The 13,026-nt window shown below is 42.9% G+C and overlaps 1 protein-coding gene across 3 annotated transcripts in view; it reads right to left on the reverse strand.

The window, feature by feature from the left end:
• ADAMTS2 (ADAM metallopeptidase with thrombospondin type 1 motif 2) overlaps window positions 1-13,026 on the reverse strand; it is a 222,915-nt gene that overhangs the window by 14,928 nt on the left and 194,961 nt on the right. For all 3 annotated transcript variants that reach the window (XM_053990728.1, XM_053990729.1, XM_053990727.1), the window contains 6 exons: window positions 9,566-9,711; window positions 7,976-8,151; window positions 4,050-4,183; window positions 3,123-3,246; window positions 2,424-2,504; window positions 790-953 (listed from right to left, as the gene is read on the reverse strand). In XM_053990728.1, the coding sequence (XP_053846703.1) occupies window positions 790-953; window positions 2,424-2,504; window positions 3,123-3,246; window positions 4,050-4,183; window positions 7,976-8,151; window positions 9,566-9,711 (825 nt within the window). The remainder of the gene's footprint in view (window positions 1-789; window positions 954-2,423; window positions 2,505-3,122; window positions 3,247-4,049; window positions 4,184-7,975; window positions 8,152-9,565; window positions 9,712-13,026) is intronic.

Genomic DNA, 13,026 nt, shown 5'->3' on the forward strand with positions numbered 1-13,026 from the left:
AAAATTGCTTATATTTCTGATAAAACACAATTATTCTTATGATAATCCTGGAATTCTGCAAAGCTCTTTACTTAATCTTGACAGAAATATAAACTATTTAGAAAGAGGTTTTGTTATCACACTGCACTAAGACAAATGCAAGAAAACAGAACTTAATTTGAACAAAGTGCAAAATATTTGTCCTTTGGAAACATAGTATTTATTCTTTCTTTGAAGTTCAGCTGGTGTAGATCAACACATTACAATTGTTTTCAGAGGGATTCTAAATCAACTTACCCCTGAATTGAAGTCTACGGTTTGCTAGGTTGCAATGAAAAAAAGAATATATTTGGGTGGTTTTGGGAACTGTGGAACTGGTTTTGCCCTGAAAAAGGGAGCCAGGATCAGAGGAATCCTGTGCGTTCGTATTTCATTGCCTTTGCAGGATACATTTTCAAAACATGGATGGGAGAAGGAACTATTAGATCTAGCTGATATGAACCACTCTGACCTTTTTTTGATTGGTGCTCACGTGTCAGATAGGATAAGTAAGCTGCAGTCTTTACTCAGTGGCTGATTGCTATGCCATCCACAGGAAATAATCAGGACAGCTGGTTGCTCAACACATAACCCTGAATTATAACAGCCCTCATGCAGAGCAGTGAATTGGGAGAAAGGAATTAAAACACATCTTCAATTGTCTTATAATTGAAGCATTGAAGCAGATGTGTTCTTGTAACTCACAAGAGGAATCTGAATGATATGCTAGCCCATTGTGGCTCTGTGGAAGGTGGTTTCCATTTGACTTACCAGGATAACTATCCCGTGACGCAGCGGCCCCATGGTCTGCACCGTTTCTCTGTCGTCGTCATTCCGATATTCCCACTCCACACCCATGTCAATAAATACTTTGGAGTCTGGCACATAGTTGTCCTCACTTAGAATGAATTTCCCCGTTTCACGATTTTTAATAGCTGGGAACAACACAAGAGAAGTGAATATACGAGGTTTGTTTCTCATCTCCTGTTTTGTTCTGCTCATGTCCCAGTGGACGAAGCTGAAAAGGGCAATGTGCCTTTTCCTCTGTTCCCTCACAGGTTTGGAAAGACTTTTTCAGGTGTTTCACTGAACTGTCAATGCTTTTCTGCTCAGCTCCAGGAACATCAGTTGTCCTTTTTTTTTTCCTTTTTCATAGCCTGCCTTGCCAGAGAAATGAGGCCAATGCAGTTGCACCACAGGGGCCCCGCTGCCTGCTCCCATATAACAACTTCTGAATCCACTGGCCAAATCCAAGCCAATTTGACAGCCAGTGGGGGTCCCAGAGCTATACAGCTCTTTCATATTTTGTAAGGCGGCTCAGGGGGCTGTTACTGCTCCATCAGAGAAAGGCTACTGAGCTAACCCCCAGCAGGTCCCCACAGTGAGAGAGGGACACTAGAAACAGCATTAATTCTCCTGCTCAGATCCAGTCCTGACACCAGCACAGCCCTGTTAAGCTCCTGCTGCTCTGCAGACACCTGCCACTGCACACAGAGCCTGGTTCCTCTCTTCAGCTCTTCAGTGCTCCATCCTTCACCTGGAGAGACTTCAGCCACCTTTGTATGAGGACAGGTTTTCACCTGAGATGGAACATTTGCCCTCCTCGTTAGAAGAGGCAGGGACTATTTGTTATGTAACACCAGGTTTTAACTCCACTCTCTCTCTGGCAGCTACTTGAGCATCCTGCTCCCTCAGCAGTGGCCAAGACAGCGAGCCAGCTGTCCATGTGCACAGCACCCACCCCACCCCGACAGAACATTGAACAAGGACTGCTCCCTGATCCACAGGGCCAGGCTGCCCTGGGCAGGAAGGGAAGCATTCACTGGGGAGAAGCTGGGACGACTCACACTGTGATTGGCAGACCATTCGCTGTGAATCTACTTCCAATTAACAGCAGCCTACTAGTCACTGCTTCCCATTGATTACAGGGCCTGGGGAGGAGTGGATTTCCATTACCTCCTAAGCTGCTGGATTGATTTGGCAGCCTCGTGTCAGTACTGTTAGCAGTGGGGCAGAATCTGGAGCAGATCAGGATATAGCTGGGGTGAGGGTGGGAAGCACAAAAGATGCACACAAAGACCATAGAATGGTTTGGGTTGAAAAGGACTTTGAAGATCATCTACTTCCCACCCCCAAAGATAATGCACTGCACTCCATGAAGTAACTCAGTGCCTCTTCCAGCAGCTTTCACACATGCACATACCAACACAGAGATCTGGCTGGGACACCCTGGAATACAGCACAGGGAAATCAAACAAGGTTCCTAATCTAACATACTTAGAGAAAGTACATGGTGTGGGTGGGTAATGGGTAAACAAATGTATAAACACATTGTCAGCCTTCAGAGACAAAAATAAATACCAGAAAAGATATTCTGACTGAAAATGTTCCTACTTGTTACTTACCGAGATGATGAGTGGTGGCATCTGTTTCCTGTATAAGTAAATGTCTTGCACCAGCAGGAATTTCAAACATCTTAACGTACCCTGTATTGAGGTATTTGAAAAGATAGTTATGGATTAATATGCCACAAAGAGGGCGGGATTTTAGGTTTTTAAATAAATCTTATTTCTGAAAGCAGGGTGTATTAAACAAGATGAAGTGAATCCAGCATTATTCCCATTCCCATTTCTGTGCCAGGTGATGGAACATAACAGGGACAAAGAGCTTTGGGTCAGAAGAAAGACGCCTGAAGTATCACCAACAGACTTGGCTTCAGACTAAAATGGGCTTGAGTGCCATATGCAGCCACAGAGACCCACAACCTCCTGCCTGACAGTGCCTGCTGATGACACATTATTGCAGCACTGGAGTGACAGAGCAGCTGGCTGACATCAGCAGCACAAGTCCACAGCTCTCCAGCAAGGATCAGGGAAGCCCTCTGCCATGTGTGCACAGGCCTTGGGATCAGCAGCTTTAACTGCTTGCTGGACAGAAGTCTTATTTTCAAATTATAAACACATCTGGAGGTAAGTCCAGATTGTTTATTGGAATTAATGATGCTGCAAATGATTTGTAATTGTCCTGGTACTTTCCATGAAACATAAGAGGCCAAGAAAAAATACCCTGAATTCCACAGGACAAACCACACTGGATGTACTGACCTTGCTTTTTTGGTACTCTTGAAAATGTTCTTTTCACCACTTTGCAGTGGGAATTATCTCCTCCACAGACACCACACTTATCTTCCTGCTTCGTGGAACCTATGACCCTGTCACACCCAACTTTCTGTGCACAAAAGAGAGAAACAGTCATTCTTATTTATCCACTTTTCAATTCAAATGAGCCTTCACTTTACATATCAACTCCCAGATTCTGCTTCAGCAAAGCACCACACCTCGTAGTATTCTCCTGGAAGATCAACACCTAAACAGATTTTAATACTTCCAGTTCCTATAATAGCTGTCAACTGGCTGATTATATTTTCATATTATGCTTTACAGTGGTTCTCTTACTGAAGGAAAGCAGCATGGTTAAGGAAAAGCTCTTAAGCCTCAGCTTATCTTAAGACTGATACTTAAATTCCAGGAGAATCTAGGCATCTATATGGGGATAAGCACCTCCACCAGTGTTTTGCTAGTTAGATACTAATTCCTTTGAAAGATGACCTACAGCAGATCCCAACTTAGAGGAACTGTCATTGATTTTTTAAAAATAGCATGATCAAATACCGAGAGAATGCACATCAGCCATATCCTAACACCACTTTCCTTGAAAGCTGCTGTGAGTTCCTTTTCATTGTACATTCCACCCCCACTAAACCTCAGCAGGGAGAGCTTTCCTTGAAAGCTAATTGTAATAGTTCATCTTAAAATACCGCATGAAATATTACTTGTGTAGGTAGGTGCTTTTGGAATCGACTCGCATGGCAACTGTGAATATCACACATAATATTGTGACAATAATCCTAATGAAATCTCCTTATTGCCCAAAGTGTTACTATACTTAGTCATGCTCAGAGAGAAACACTCAAGGTACAGTTTGAATTGTTTTCACAATACTGAGCTCTGCAGAAGCCCCCAGACACTCACGAGGCAGTCCCCCCTCACGCAGATGCTGTAAGCATCCTTGTAGGAGCAGCGCGTCCCGTCGTGCACCATCCTTTTCATGTACACCACATCCCCTGTCTCCTTGGATTCACAGTACAGGTGGCACCTCTCCTTGGCTGAAAAACAAAACGACCCAAATTGTGCATGTTCAGCTCTCAGTTAAGTTGCTGACGTTGTGAGCAGCTCTTTCAGTAATGTTGGCTCTCCCTTCTTCCTTGCACACATCACAGAGCCCAACGTGGTGCCCATAAATCATTGATGCTTATCCCCTTTGAAAGATTCTGTGATCTCTTGGAAAATGCTGAATCATAAAGCATCTATGTGTCACCATTAGGAGACAGGCTTAAAAATAACAGATCATTGACATTGAGGGGGGATCTATTTAATCCTTTGCAGATGATGCAATCTGGCAGGGCTCTCCTCAGCTGTATGACTACCTGTGAGAGATGCTGTTTTCTCCTGCACTGCACTTAAATTGAAAAAAAGCCAAATTAATTTTCCTATTAAAACCAGCTGTTTGACACTGAGTAAACCTGGCATCCAAAATTTCTTCAGAGACAGCTGGGCCATAGCATTTCATCCTAACCACAAAGTTAATTTTCCCTCATGGTTGTACTTGTATTTATGATAATTTAAACCATGAAACAAGATGAGATGTCAAAAAGATTCAGACAAAAACCTTTTTTTTTTTTACTGCTAACACATGCACAAACAGCCAGACAAGTGGTATTTTCTCTAATCTGCTCCAAAGAGCTAAGAACAAAAAATAAAGCTGAAAATGACTAGTCAGTGGTTGAATAAAGTTGTATTCCACTAGTGTATTTCATTTTATCCATTTCTCTTGCTGTCCTCAGCCCCATAATAGGATTCACTGTGCTTTCCTTGGCACTGAAGTGCAGATGGCCTTTCTGCTAGATGAAACAAATAAAGATTCTGCTATTTTAACACGATTAAAAGTTGGAATGCTTTTCCCACCATTTAAAACAATAACGACCTTTCCATTATAGCAGTTCAACTGAAATAGATCTTCACAGGCCCTTTGCGTTCTTCCCCTGTACAGTTCCACGGCCTCTGCCCTCTTTTTATAAAATCCTTGTTATTGCTGTTGATGTCCTCAAGGCCACTGGGTATTGGTACATCAGAGACCTTTGCTACTGCTCCCAAACCATGCAGAGAAGCCATGCTGAAAATCCAGGGTCTAGTCTATTAAAACAGGTACTTTTTTTGGTGCAAATTCTTAATAGGAGACTATTAAGATCACAATAATGACAGACAGAATGCATACATTAGAAACATTAAGCTGTGCACAGGATAGGTGTGTACACAGCACCCCTGGGTATGCAGCCACCCCCACCCCACACATACCACACATTCACTGCACATGATTAAATGAAAATATCAGCAGGTCTGACTGGGCGCCAACAACTCTGCACAAGGGCTTTATTTTAGAGATGGTTCTGCTCCCACTGCTCCATGGAACAGTAAATGTGTAAGTGCTGTTAAATTAGACCCTGGACACAGTAGAGGGGCAGGAGCATGGATGTGATGGTGTGCCTGTCCAGTCCCTGCTCTCTGAGTCCTTCTCATTTAACTGAGGCTGGGAGCTCATGGGCAGAGTCAGTCTCTGCTGCCCTGGCAGATGCACAGTGTAGGAGCCTGTGAGCACAGCAGGGTGAGGACATGGGGGCTCAGAGGGCCTGGAACAGGAGACAGCCATGGCACAACAGCTCAAGGACACACTGAGGTGTGCCCCAGCTCAGTGGCTTTTCTCTGCCCACAGCCTGAGGCACTCCTGTCTGCTCTTATGCCCTGCACAATGTGTCAGACACATCCAGCTGAGCTGCCTGTGAAGTGTATGGATTTATGTCACTTCTGAGCCACAACTGCATTATCCTCACAAGTATGTCACTGATATGCCTTATCCTTACAAAAGGGAGTTTTGAATAGATTGGAGTTCAAGCATAAGCTTGTCTCTGGCCTTATTTTCACACAAAAGCTGTTCTCTCTAATAACCCTGCACAGGTAAATGTAACTCTCAAGGTGTCTGCAGTTATACCATAGTTATATTGGAAACCAGCAGTGCCCAGGGATCAGCACTCAGACATCAATGAGCTGGTTTCTGACCCAGAAGCCATTGAATTTAATTGAAAAAATTCTGATTTGTTTCACTGGTCTTTGCAACAGACTGCTCCAAAGGCTAATGCATAAGCAAAGGTCCTGCAGGCCACAGCCTTCATCCCTTCACCCTGTGCCAGCAAAGCTATTTCATAAAATTAAGCTGTGAGGCTGTGTCTGTGCCTTTGAAAATCTCAGACTGACAGACTGACCAAGATGGCACGAAAAGAATGAGGGAACTCTGAGAACTGTTTGGGAAGAAAGTCAGGCACATTAATTATAAGGAATTTGCTATTAATTTCTGGCAGAGTATCCTCTCAGTGGAATGCAAAATGATTCACCCAAAGCGACCCTTCCCCTCCCAGTGATGGCAGCTGGGCTGAGGATGGGGCAGGTGCTCAGAACCTGCCCCTTGCCAGGCCAACCCTGCCCTCAAGAATTTGTCCTTCAAGTAAGGTGTTAGGGTTCAAAAACAGTGAGCAGCTCACACTGCTCATTCAACAAGCTGAGACTCATTGACCTCTGCCTCTTTGTTTGGTAAAACATCTCAGTGTGTTTTCTGGCAAGAGCAGACATGGCCCAAAGCAACCAGCTGCACTTGCACTGACAGTTAAGCTGAGGCATTAACAGGAACAGGAACATTTTTGTTTTAGGAGGTGATCTCTGTCAACCTTGCTGGTTTGAGAGCCAGCACCCATCCAACCCAACAGCTGCCTCCAACAGTGCCAGCAGCATTTGGAGGAAGACACTGGAACCAAGTGGAAACTTTTCTCAGAATATCCTCCCAGTTCCTCCTACACTGCCACTTGGGGACTTCCAAAATCATGACAGGAACTTGGTGTTTAATGGCTCTTACTGGACTGTAGAACTGTCAAGAATTTTTTCAAAATAATTTCTAAAACTTTCTGGCATCAGCAACCTTCTGCGGCAGTGAATTTCAAGATAATTAGATGCTTTGTACTAAACCTTTCCTCTTATTTGTTTTAAATCTGCCACCTGATAATTTTATTTGCTGTTCCCAGGCTCGTGTTATGAGAAACTCAGCAATCATTCCACGTTCAGTCTCTTTGGGCCACTCACAACTCTGTAACTCTATCTTTTTAATCTACATCCTTGCTTTTCCAGAGTGAAAAGTCTGGTTTATCCAAACTCTCCTCATCCAGAAGTCATTATTTATGTTTGCTTTATTCTGGCCTGAGTTCAGCTGTGGGTTTTTAGCAGCCTGGGCAGCAGTGAGATGGGCACAACCTGAGATGCACTGGCTGAGTATTTAAAGTGCAGGCACAACGTGCAGGTACACAGGGGCAGGTCAGTGCTCTCCATCTCTCCCTTCACAGTCACTGAACTGATCTTTTCCTAAAGCTATTCCCAGCCTTTCTCTTCAGAGCCCACCACCCACACACACCCACACACACCCACCAGTTTTTACCCCCATATCCATTACTGGCATTCATTAACACCACACTTCCTTTGCCTTCTTGTGTCACTTAGTGTCACAAGCTCCTTCTGCAGCTCTCAGAGTGGACCATCCTCCCATGCAAAACCATTCCCTTTTATCTCATGGTAAATCCATTTCACAGCTGGCATTGGGGAACAGTGTCCAGAGTTTCTTGACAATCCAAGTGCATTGTATAAATTGAGTCACTCCTACACTGATACTCACTGATCCCTCCAAACACCTCCTAACAGATTTAGGAGGCATGATTTCCCGGGAAGAAATTTTACCCCTCCCTATATAATTTTTATTCATATTTGCAGCTGATTTTAGTTTTGACAGGAGAGGGGCTGCTCACCATCAACATGTTCATAGGGGAGCCAGTGGTGTTTGGTGTTCTGGTACTCAAAGTGGGGGTCCCACTGCCGGCACTGCTCTTCTCTGAAATCCTCAAAGTCCTTGGGACAGTCCTGGGTGTTGCACAGCTGGAACTCGTAGCTCGGCCCCACACACGTGCGGCCTCCGTTGGCAGGACTGTTACAGGCAGAGAACCCCGTGGTTAGTTTTGCTATTATTTCACTAATCAAGTGTCTGTTAAATCTTTTGAGGAACAATTTGTTTCCCAGTCATGTCAGTAGGCACTTGATGAAGCCAGGGCTGTATTTCTGATACATAAAATACATATTTCCTTTAAAAACCTGCTGCCACTATTTAGCTGTTAAAAAGCAACTTCTGCAAGTAGAGGTTCAAACTTGATAAAGGCAAGAAAAGCCATTTTCTTGGTGTAGCCAGGAAAGGAAAGCACGGCAAAACTCATTCACATTCACCCTAAATGCAGCTGCAAAGGCAGAACAGCCCAGCTCAGTGTGTGCCCCAGGCAGATGTGCACCAGACCCCTGGCAGATCTGGCAATGCAGAGCTCAGGACCTGTAGCTGGGTTTTCATCCTCCTCCAGGAAACAGAGAAAATGTTTTCAATAGCACGTTAGGCTTTTCCTACATGCAAATAGGTTTTACAACTAAAGCTGTGCCCACAATTATAAAGGTTGCTTCTCTGTTGCCAAAGTAATAAAGGCTGAAAAGAGAACTGGCAAATGTTTTCTTAACAGAACAATTTCCATTGGAAAATGCTGCTTCATAAAACTCAATTTAACAAAAAAAACCAAATCAATTATAAGATGATTTTTAATACTAGCCAAGTTCAATTGCTTTATCAACAAACCAAGAAATTCAGTATTAAAAATACTCTCTCTGTTAAAATAATTTAATTCCAACAATTGTTTTAGTCCTTGCTGTTAGGATCTTGACATTTTATGATACCACACTAAGATAGCAATAATTACATATTTCCTATCATATGTATATACCAATCTTTATTAACTGTACTTTGCTCCCACTGTTACTGAAATGGAATCATTCTACACTATCTAGATGACCCATATGTAAATTATTAAAGCAAGACAATTCAAAATTCCTAAAATTAACTTTGGGAAAAGTTCTGATCTCAGGAGCTTTGTTCCAACTTGAAATGAAAACAGTCTGAAAATATTTTAAGACCTTCTTGTTGAAATATCCTAAAAGGTGGATTAAAGAAAACTTTTTAAATGTTTTTTTAAAAATCCAGTAAATCACTTATATTATTTCATACTCACATTTTAAAACAAGATCTGTAGAACCCTAAACTTTTACTTATGCTTCACACAGCACTGTATTAGCCCTTGTAACTGCATAACCAGTTTAATAGATGGATAAACTGAGAAATAAAGATGATTCATGACTTGCTAAGGGTGCCAAAAGTAGAATTTCTGACAACTTATGTTATAGGTCAGATTTAACAAGCACCACTCAGCATCCTTTCCTGCACTGCTGCACTGGCCATGCACTGAGGATCCTCCCTGTGCAGCCTCTGCACATTCAGTGGAACCCCACATCAGTGGGGTGTCACTTACTGTGGGTTGTCACACTGCCGGGTCCTGTATTTCACCCCGGTGCCACACGTGCGGGAACAAGAGCCAAACTTGCTCCATGCCCCCCAGTGTCCATCCTGCTTCAGAATGTCTGGTGTGAGCCAGATGCAGTGACCTTTAAAGCAATGCTGAAAGAGAGAATCAGATGTCAGAATGATTAGATTATTAACTTACATCAGATGAGAGAAGCTGTTGTACCACACATTTTAATTTTCAGCACAAGTTCTGGATTTTTTTCACCTCTCCAGTAGAAAGTAGAGGGACTTGCTGTCAGATTGTGCCCATGACCCCAAACTCAGATTGTACAACCTTACATGTCAGTATGCATATGTGTGCGTGCAGGCTTCAAGTCTACCAAGTTTGTTAAACTGTTCTCAGTGTTACATTTCCTCATCACCTGTCTGCAGCAGGGATATCATTTAAGGGAAATGGCAGAATCCCAAATATTGGAGGCTAACAGTAACATCCTGCCTCCACTACTGCCTGCAGCCTCTCCAGGCAGCACTGTCAGGAGCTCTGGCCACAGCACCATCCTGAACAGCTGCTCCCAAATCCACACCCATATTCCTATAATAAATGTGATCAGCAAAGTCATGGAATTAAGGCAAGCTCACATTCTAGACATTAATGCTATTAATTAAAAGCTTTTGCTTTGTCTCCCTGGAGATCTCATGGTAAACCTGACCAAAAAGCCAGGAGGTATTCCTTAGGGACAGCCCTGAACTGTCCTACAGATGCACAGTTCATCACACCCTACCACACTTTCTCCTTGCTTTTACCTGGTTTTTAATACAGTCATTCTACAGCAGTTGAATTTACTACATTCCCCAGACTATTAAGGAATTAATTTTATTTCTTTAAGAGCCTTCATAGCTCCAGTACTGATCATCTCTACTGTCATCTCCTGTTAAAGAAACCTGTCAATGCCTTTCCACCAATTTCTCCAGTCCCTAATCATGGAGTTTTTTCTCAGCTGAAGTCACAAAGAATTGTTCTCAAGGATCACAAGATTCTGGCCCCTTTCAGTACTATTTCTGCTTTCATAAAAGTCTACTGATGAAGTGTGGGTGCTGGAAAATATATTCCAGCAAACAAACGACTTTGCATGAGACTGTCACAGTTTGTCTGCGTTAACGGTTACTGCTGGGATGAGAGCTCTGGCTCAGGAGCACAGATGGCTGCAACAACAAGTGAAATCAGTCACTTACTTTCCTTAACATTCAAGTCAACAACAACATTTTTACACAGCTTAACAAGCCCTGGAACGCAGGAATTTGGCAGGCTGCGCAAGACAAGCATATGGCTAAATGCATGCTGCCAGCAAAAACAAAATCAGAAGATATATAACAGGAGAGTGTTCTTGAGCATAGAGCGATTAGTGATCTGGAAGGCAAATCTAAAAGTGAAGGATAATCATTAATAATGCTGAATTTCAAGAGAGAATCATTAGAATGGTAACAAGGCACAGCTTACTGATTCACTAATCTGCTCAGTGACTGGCTCCTTATTCATGCAATTTATTTTGGAGCTGATTTGGTTGGACAAGGAGTAGAAGAGAGAGTAGAAATTAAGTTTCAACTATTTTTTTCATTCCCATGACATCAGATATTCAAAGTCAAAACCTATTGAAATAGATGAGTTACCACAAAGCCAATTATACCAATCCTGCTCCAGAGCTGTAATGGGCAGATTTTTCTTAGATGTTTGACAGAACAAGAGATAATTCAGCAAAGCATGAAAGAAATGCAAAATGCTAATATGTCCTTTGCTTTTTTTGGTTTAGAAGCTCAGGGCTGTACCCTTCGGGGACTGTTTACTTATGGCTTTAGAGAGGTTTGTTTGAACAAACAGTTTGAGTCGTGGGGCCCTGCGCTGCCAGGGGACCATTCAGCAATGTGGGGGAAGCTGGCAATGTTTCAGCTTGTCAATAGACATTTCAGCTGGGCTTGGAAGCAGATGTGAAGTGACAGCTCCTGATCTGTGCTTACTCACACATCCTTTTATCAGGCTGCTGCATCTCTCAGGTGTAAGTTCTACAGCAGTGACCAGATCTATTCCAGGAGCCATTTAGCCTATGTTCATTATGTGATGATCCAGAATCCAGTACTTGGACTCATGGAGGAGAGGGAGAGACATGTGATGACACAGTGTTTCCCAGCCTCTTTTCCCTGTTTTAGTCAGGAATAGCAGGATGCAGGTTTGCAATAACCTCTAATAAACCCCCCTCTCTGACACTGAGACTGGTCCCTGAACTGGAAGGCAAACATGGAATAGTGCTATTGACTTTGCTGTGTAAAGAGAAGAGCAGCACTGATTTTTAGTGGAGAAGCTGGTCAGATGCTGATTGTTGGGAAGCTGAGGCAGAGTTATTAGGAGAGAAGCATTTGTGTAAAATGAGTCATCCCCAGCTCTGCCTTTTTTTGTGGTTAAAAGAAAGGAACCTACAGAAAACAAAATTATTCACTAATGAATCTTACTCTGTGCAGATCCGTGCAACAAAATGCATGAGAGGGTAAAACCAGAGACAGAGCAATCTCCAGTGTAATAAAGGAAGTTAAAGCCAACCCTTCCTATTGCTACTACATTAACTACATAATGAGGTGGAAAAGAGCCAATTTCAAGCCCTATTCCTTCATAAACAGGGGGTTTCACTTAAAGAATGAAGCACATTAAAGCAATTCTTTTTTAAAATGAGAAAAAAAAAAATGGGTAAATGTAAATTGTTTTCTTAGTTGAAGATGACTTCTTGCAGTCTCGCCTATTTTTCTGGCAACCAGGGCAGTCCAAAACAAGTGCATTTTCCAGGACAGGGAGCTTAAATTTCTTGCAGTAAAACATTCCACTGCTGTTTTCAGCAGTTCTTTGAAACAACTGCTGTGGATGCCAAAAAAAGAACCAGTGTGTTCCTGTGGGCTTAACACATCTGCAAGTCAATTTTCCAAGAAAAGAAGATCTTCTGTGGGTATCTGTAACTATTTTATATTGGGCAGCAGTGGGCACCTCTCTGATCTCCTCACTTGATGCTCCAGGACCTACCAAGTAACCTTCATAGTGCACCAAGGCTGGGGGTGCTCAGTTCTCCTCACTCTCCTGGGGTCCCCTCAGGAGGGGATTACTGATTTATTTGTATTCCCCATCACACACAGGCTGGCCTGCTCTGCTCCATCTTTTGAAATAATTAGTTGCAAGGGATGAACCGAAAGTTCCAACACTGAGGACTACTCTGAGGCAGTAAAAGTTTCTTCAGTGGAGAAGCAAGTATTCTCCGTTTCTGTGGTGACTAACACAGCACACACTCACCCATCTGTCTCCTGTCTCCGAGAGAAACTGAGGTCAGCTTTCTCAGTGGGAAATTAACTGCATTGCTTTGAGTACCCATTAGTGTTTTCAGAAACCTTTTTTCTTGGTCCATCTTTCTTCTCAAAAGTAACTATTTATTTCAA

This window comes from Vidua macroura, chromosome 15, assembly GCF_024509145.1.
Source record: "Vidua macroura isolate BioBank_ID:100142 chromosome 15, ASM2450914v1, whole genome shotgun sequence".
Classification (NCBI taxonomy): Eukaryota; Metazoa; Chordata; class Aves; order Passeriformes; family Viduidae; genus Vidua; species Vidua macroura.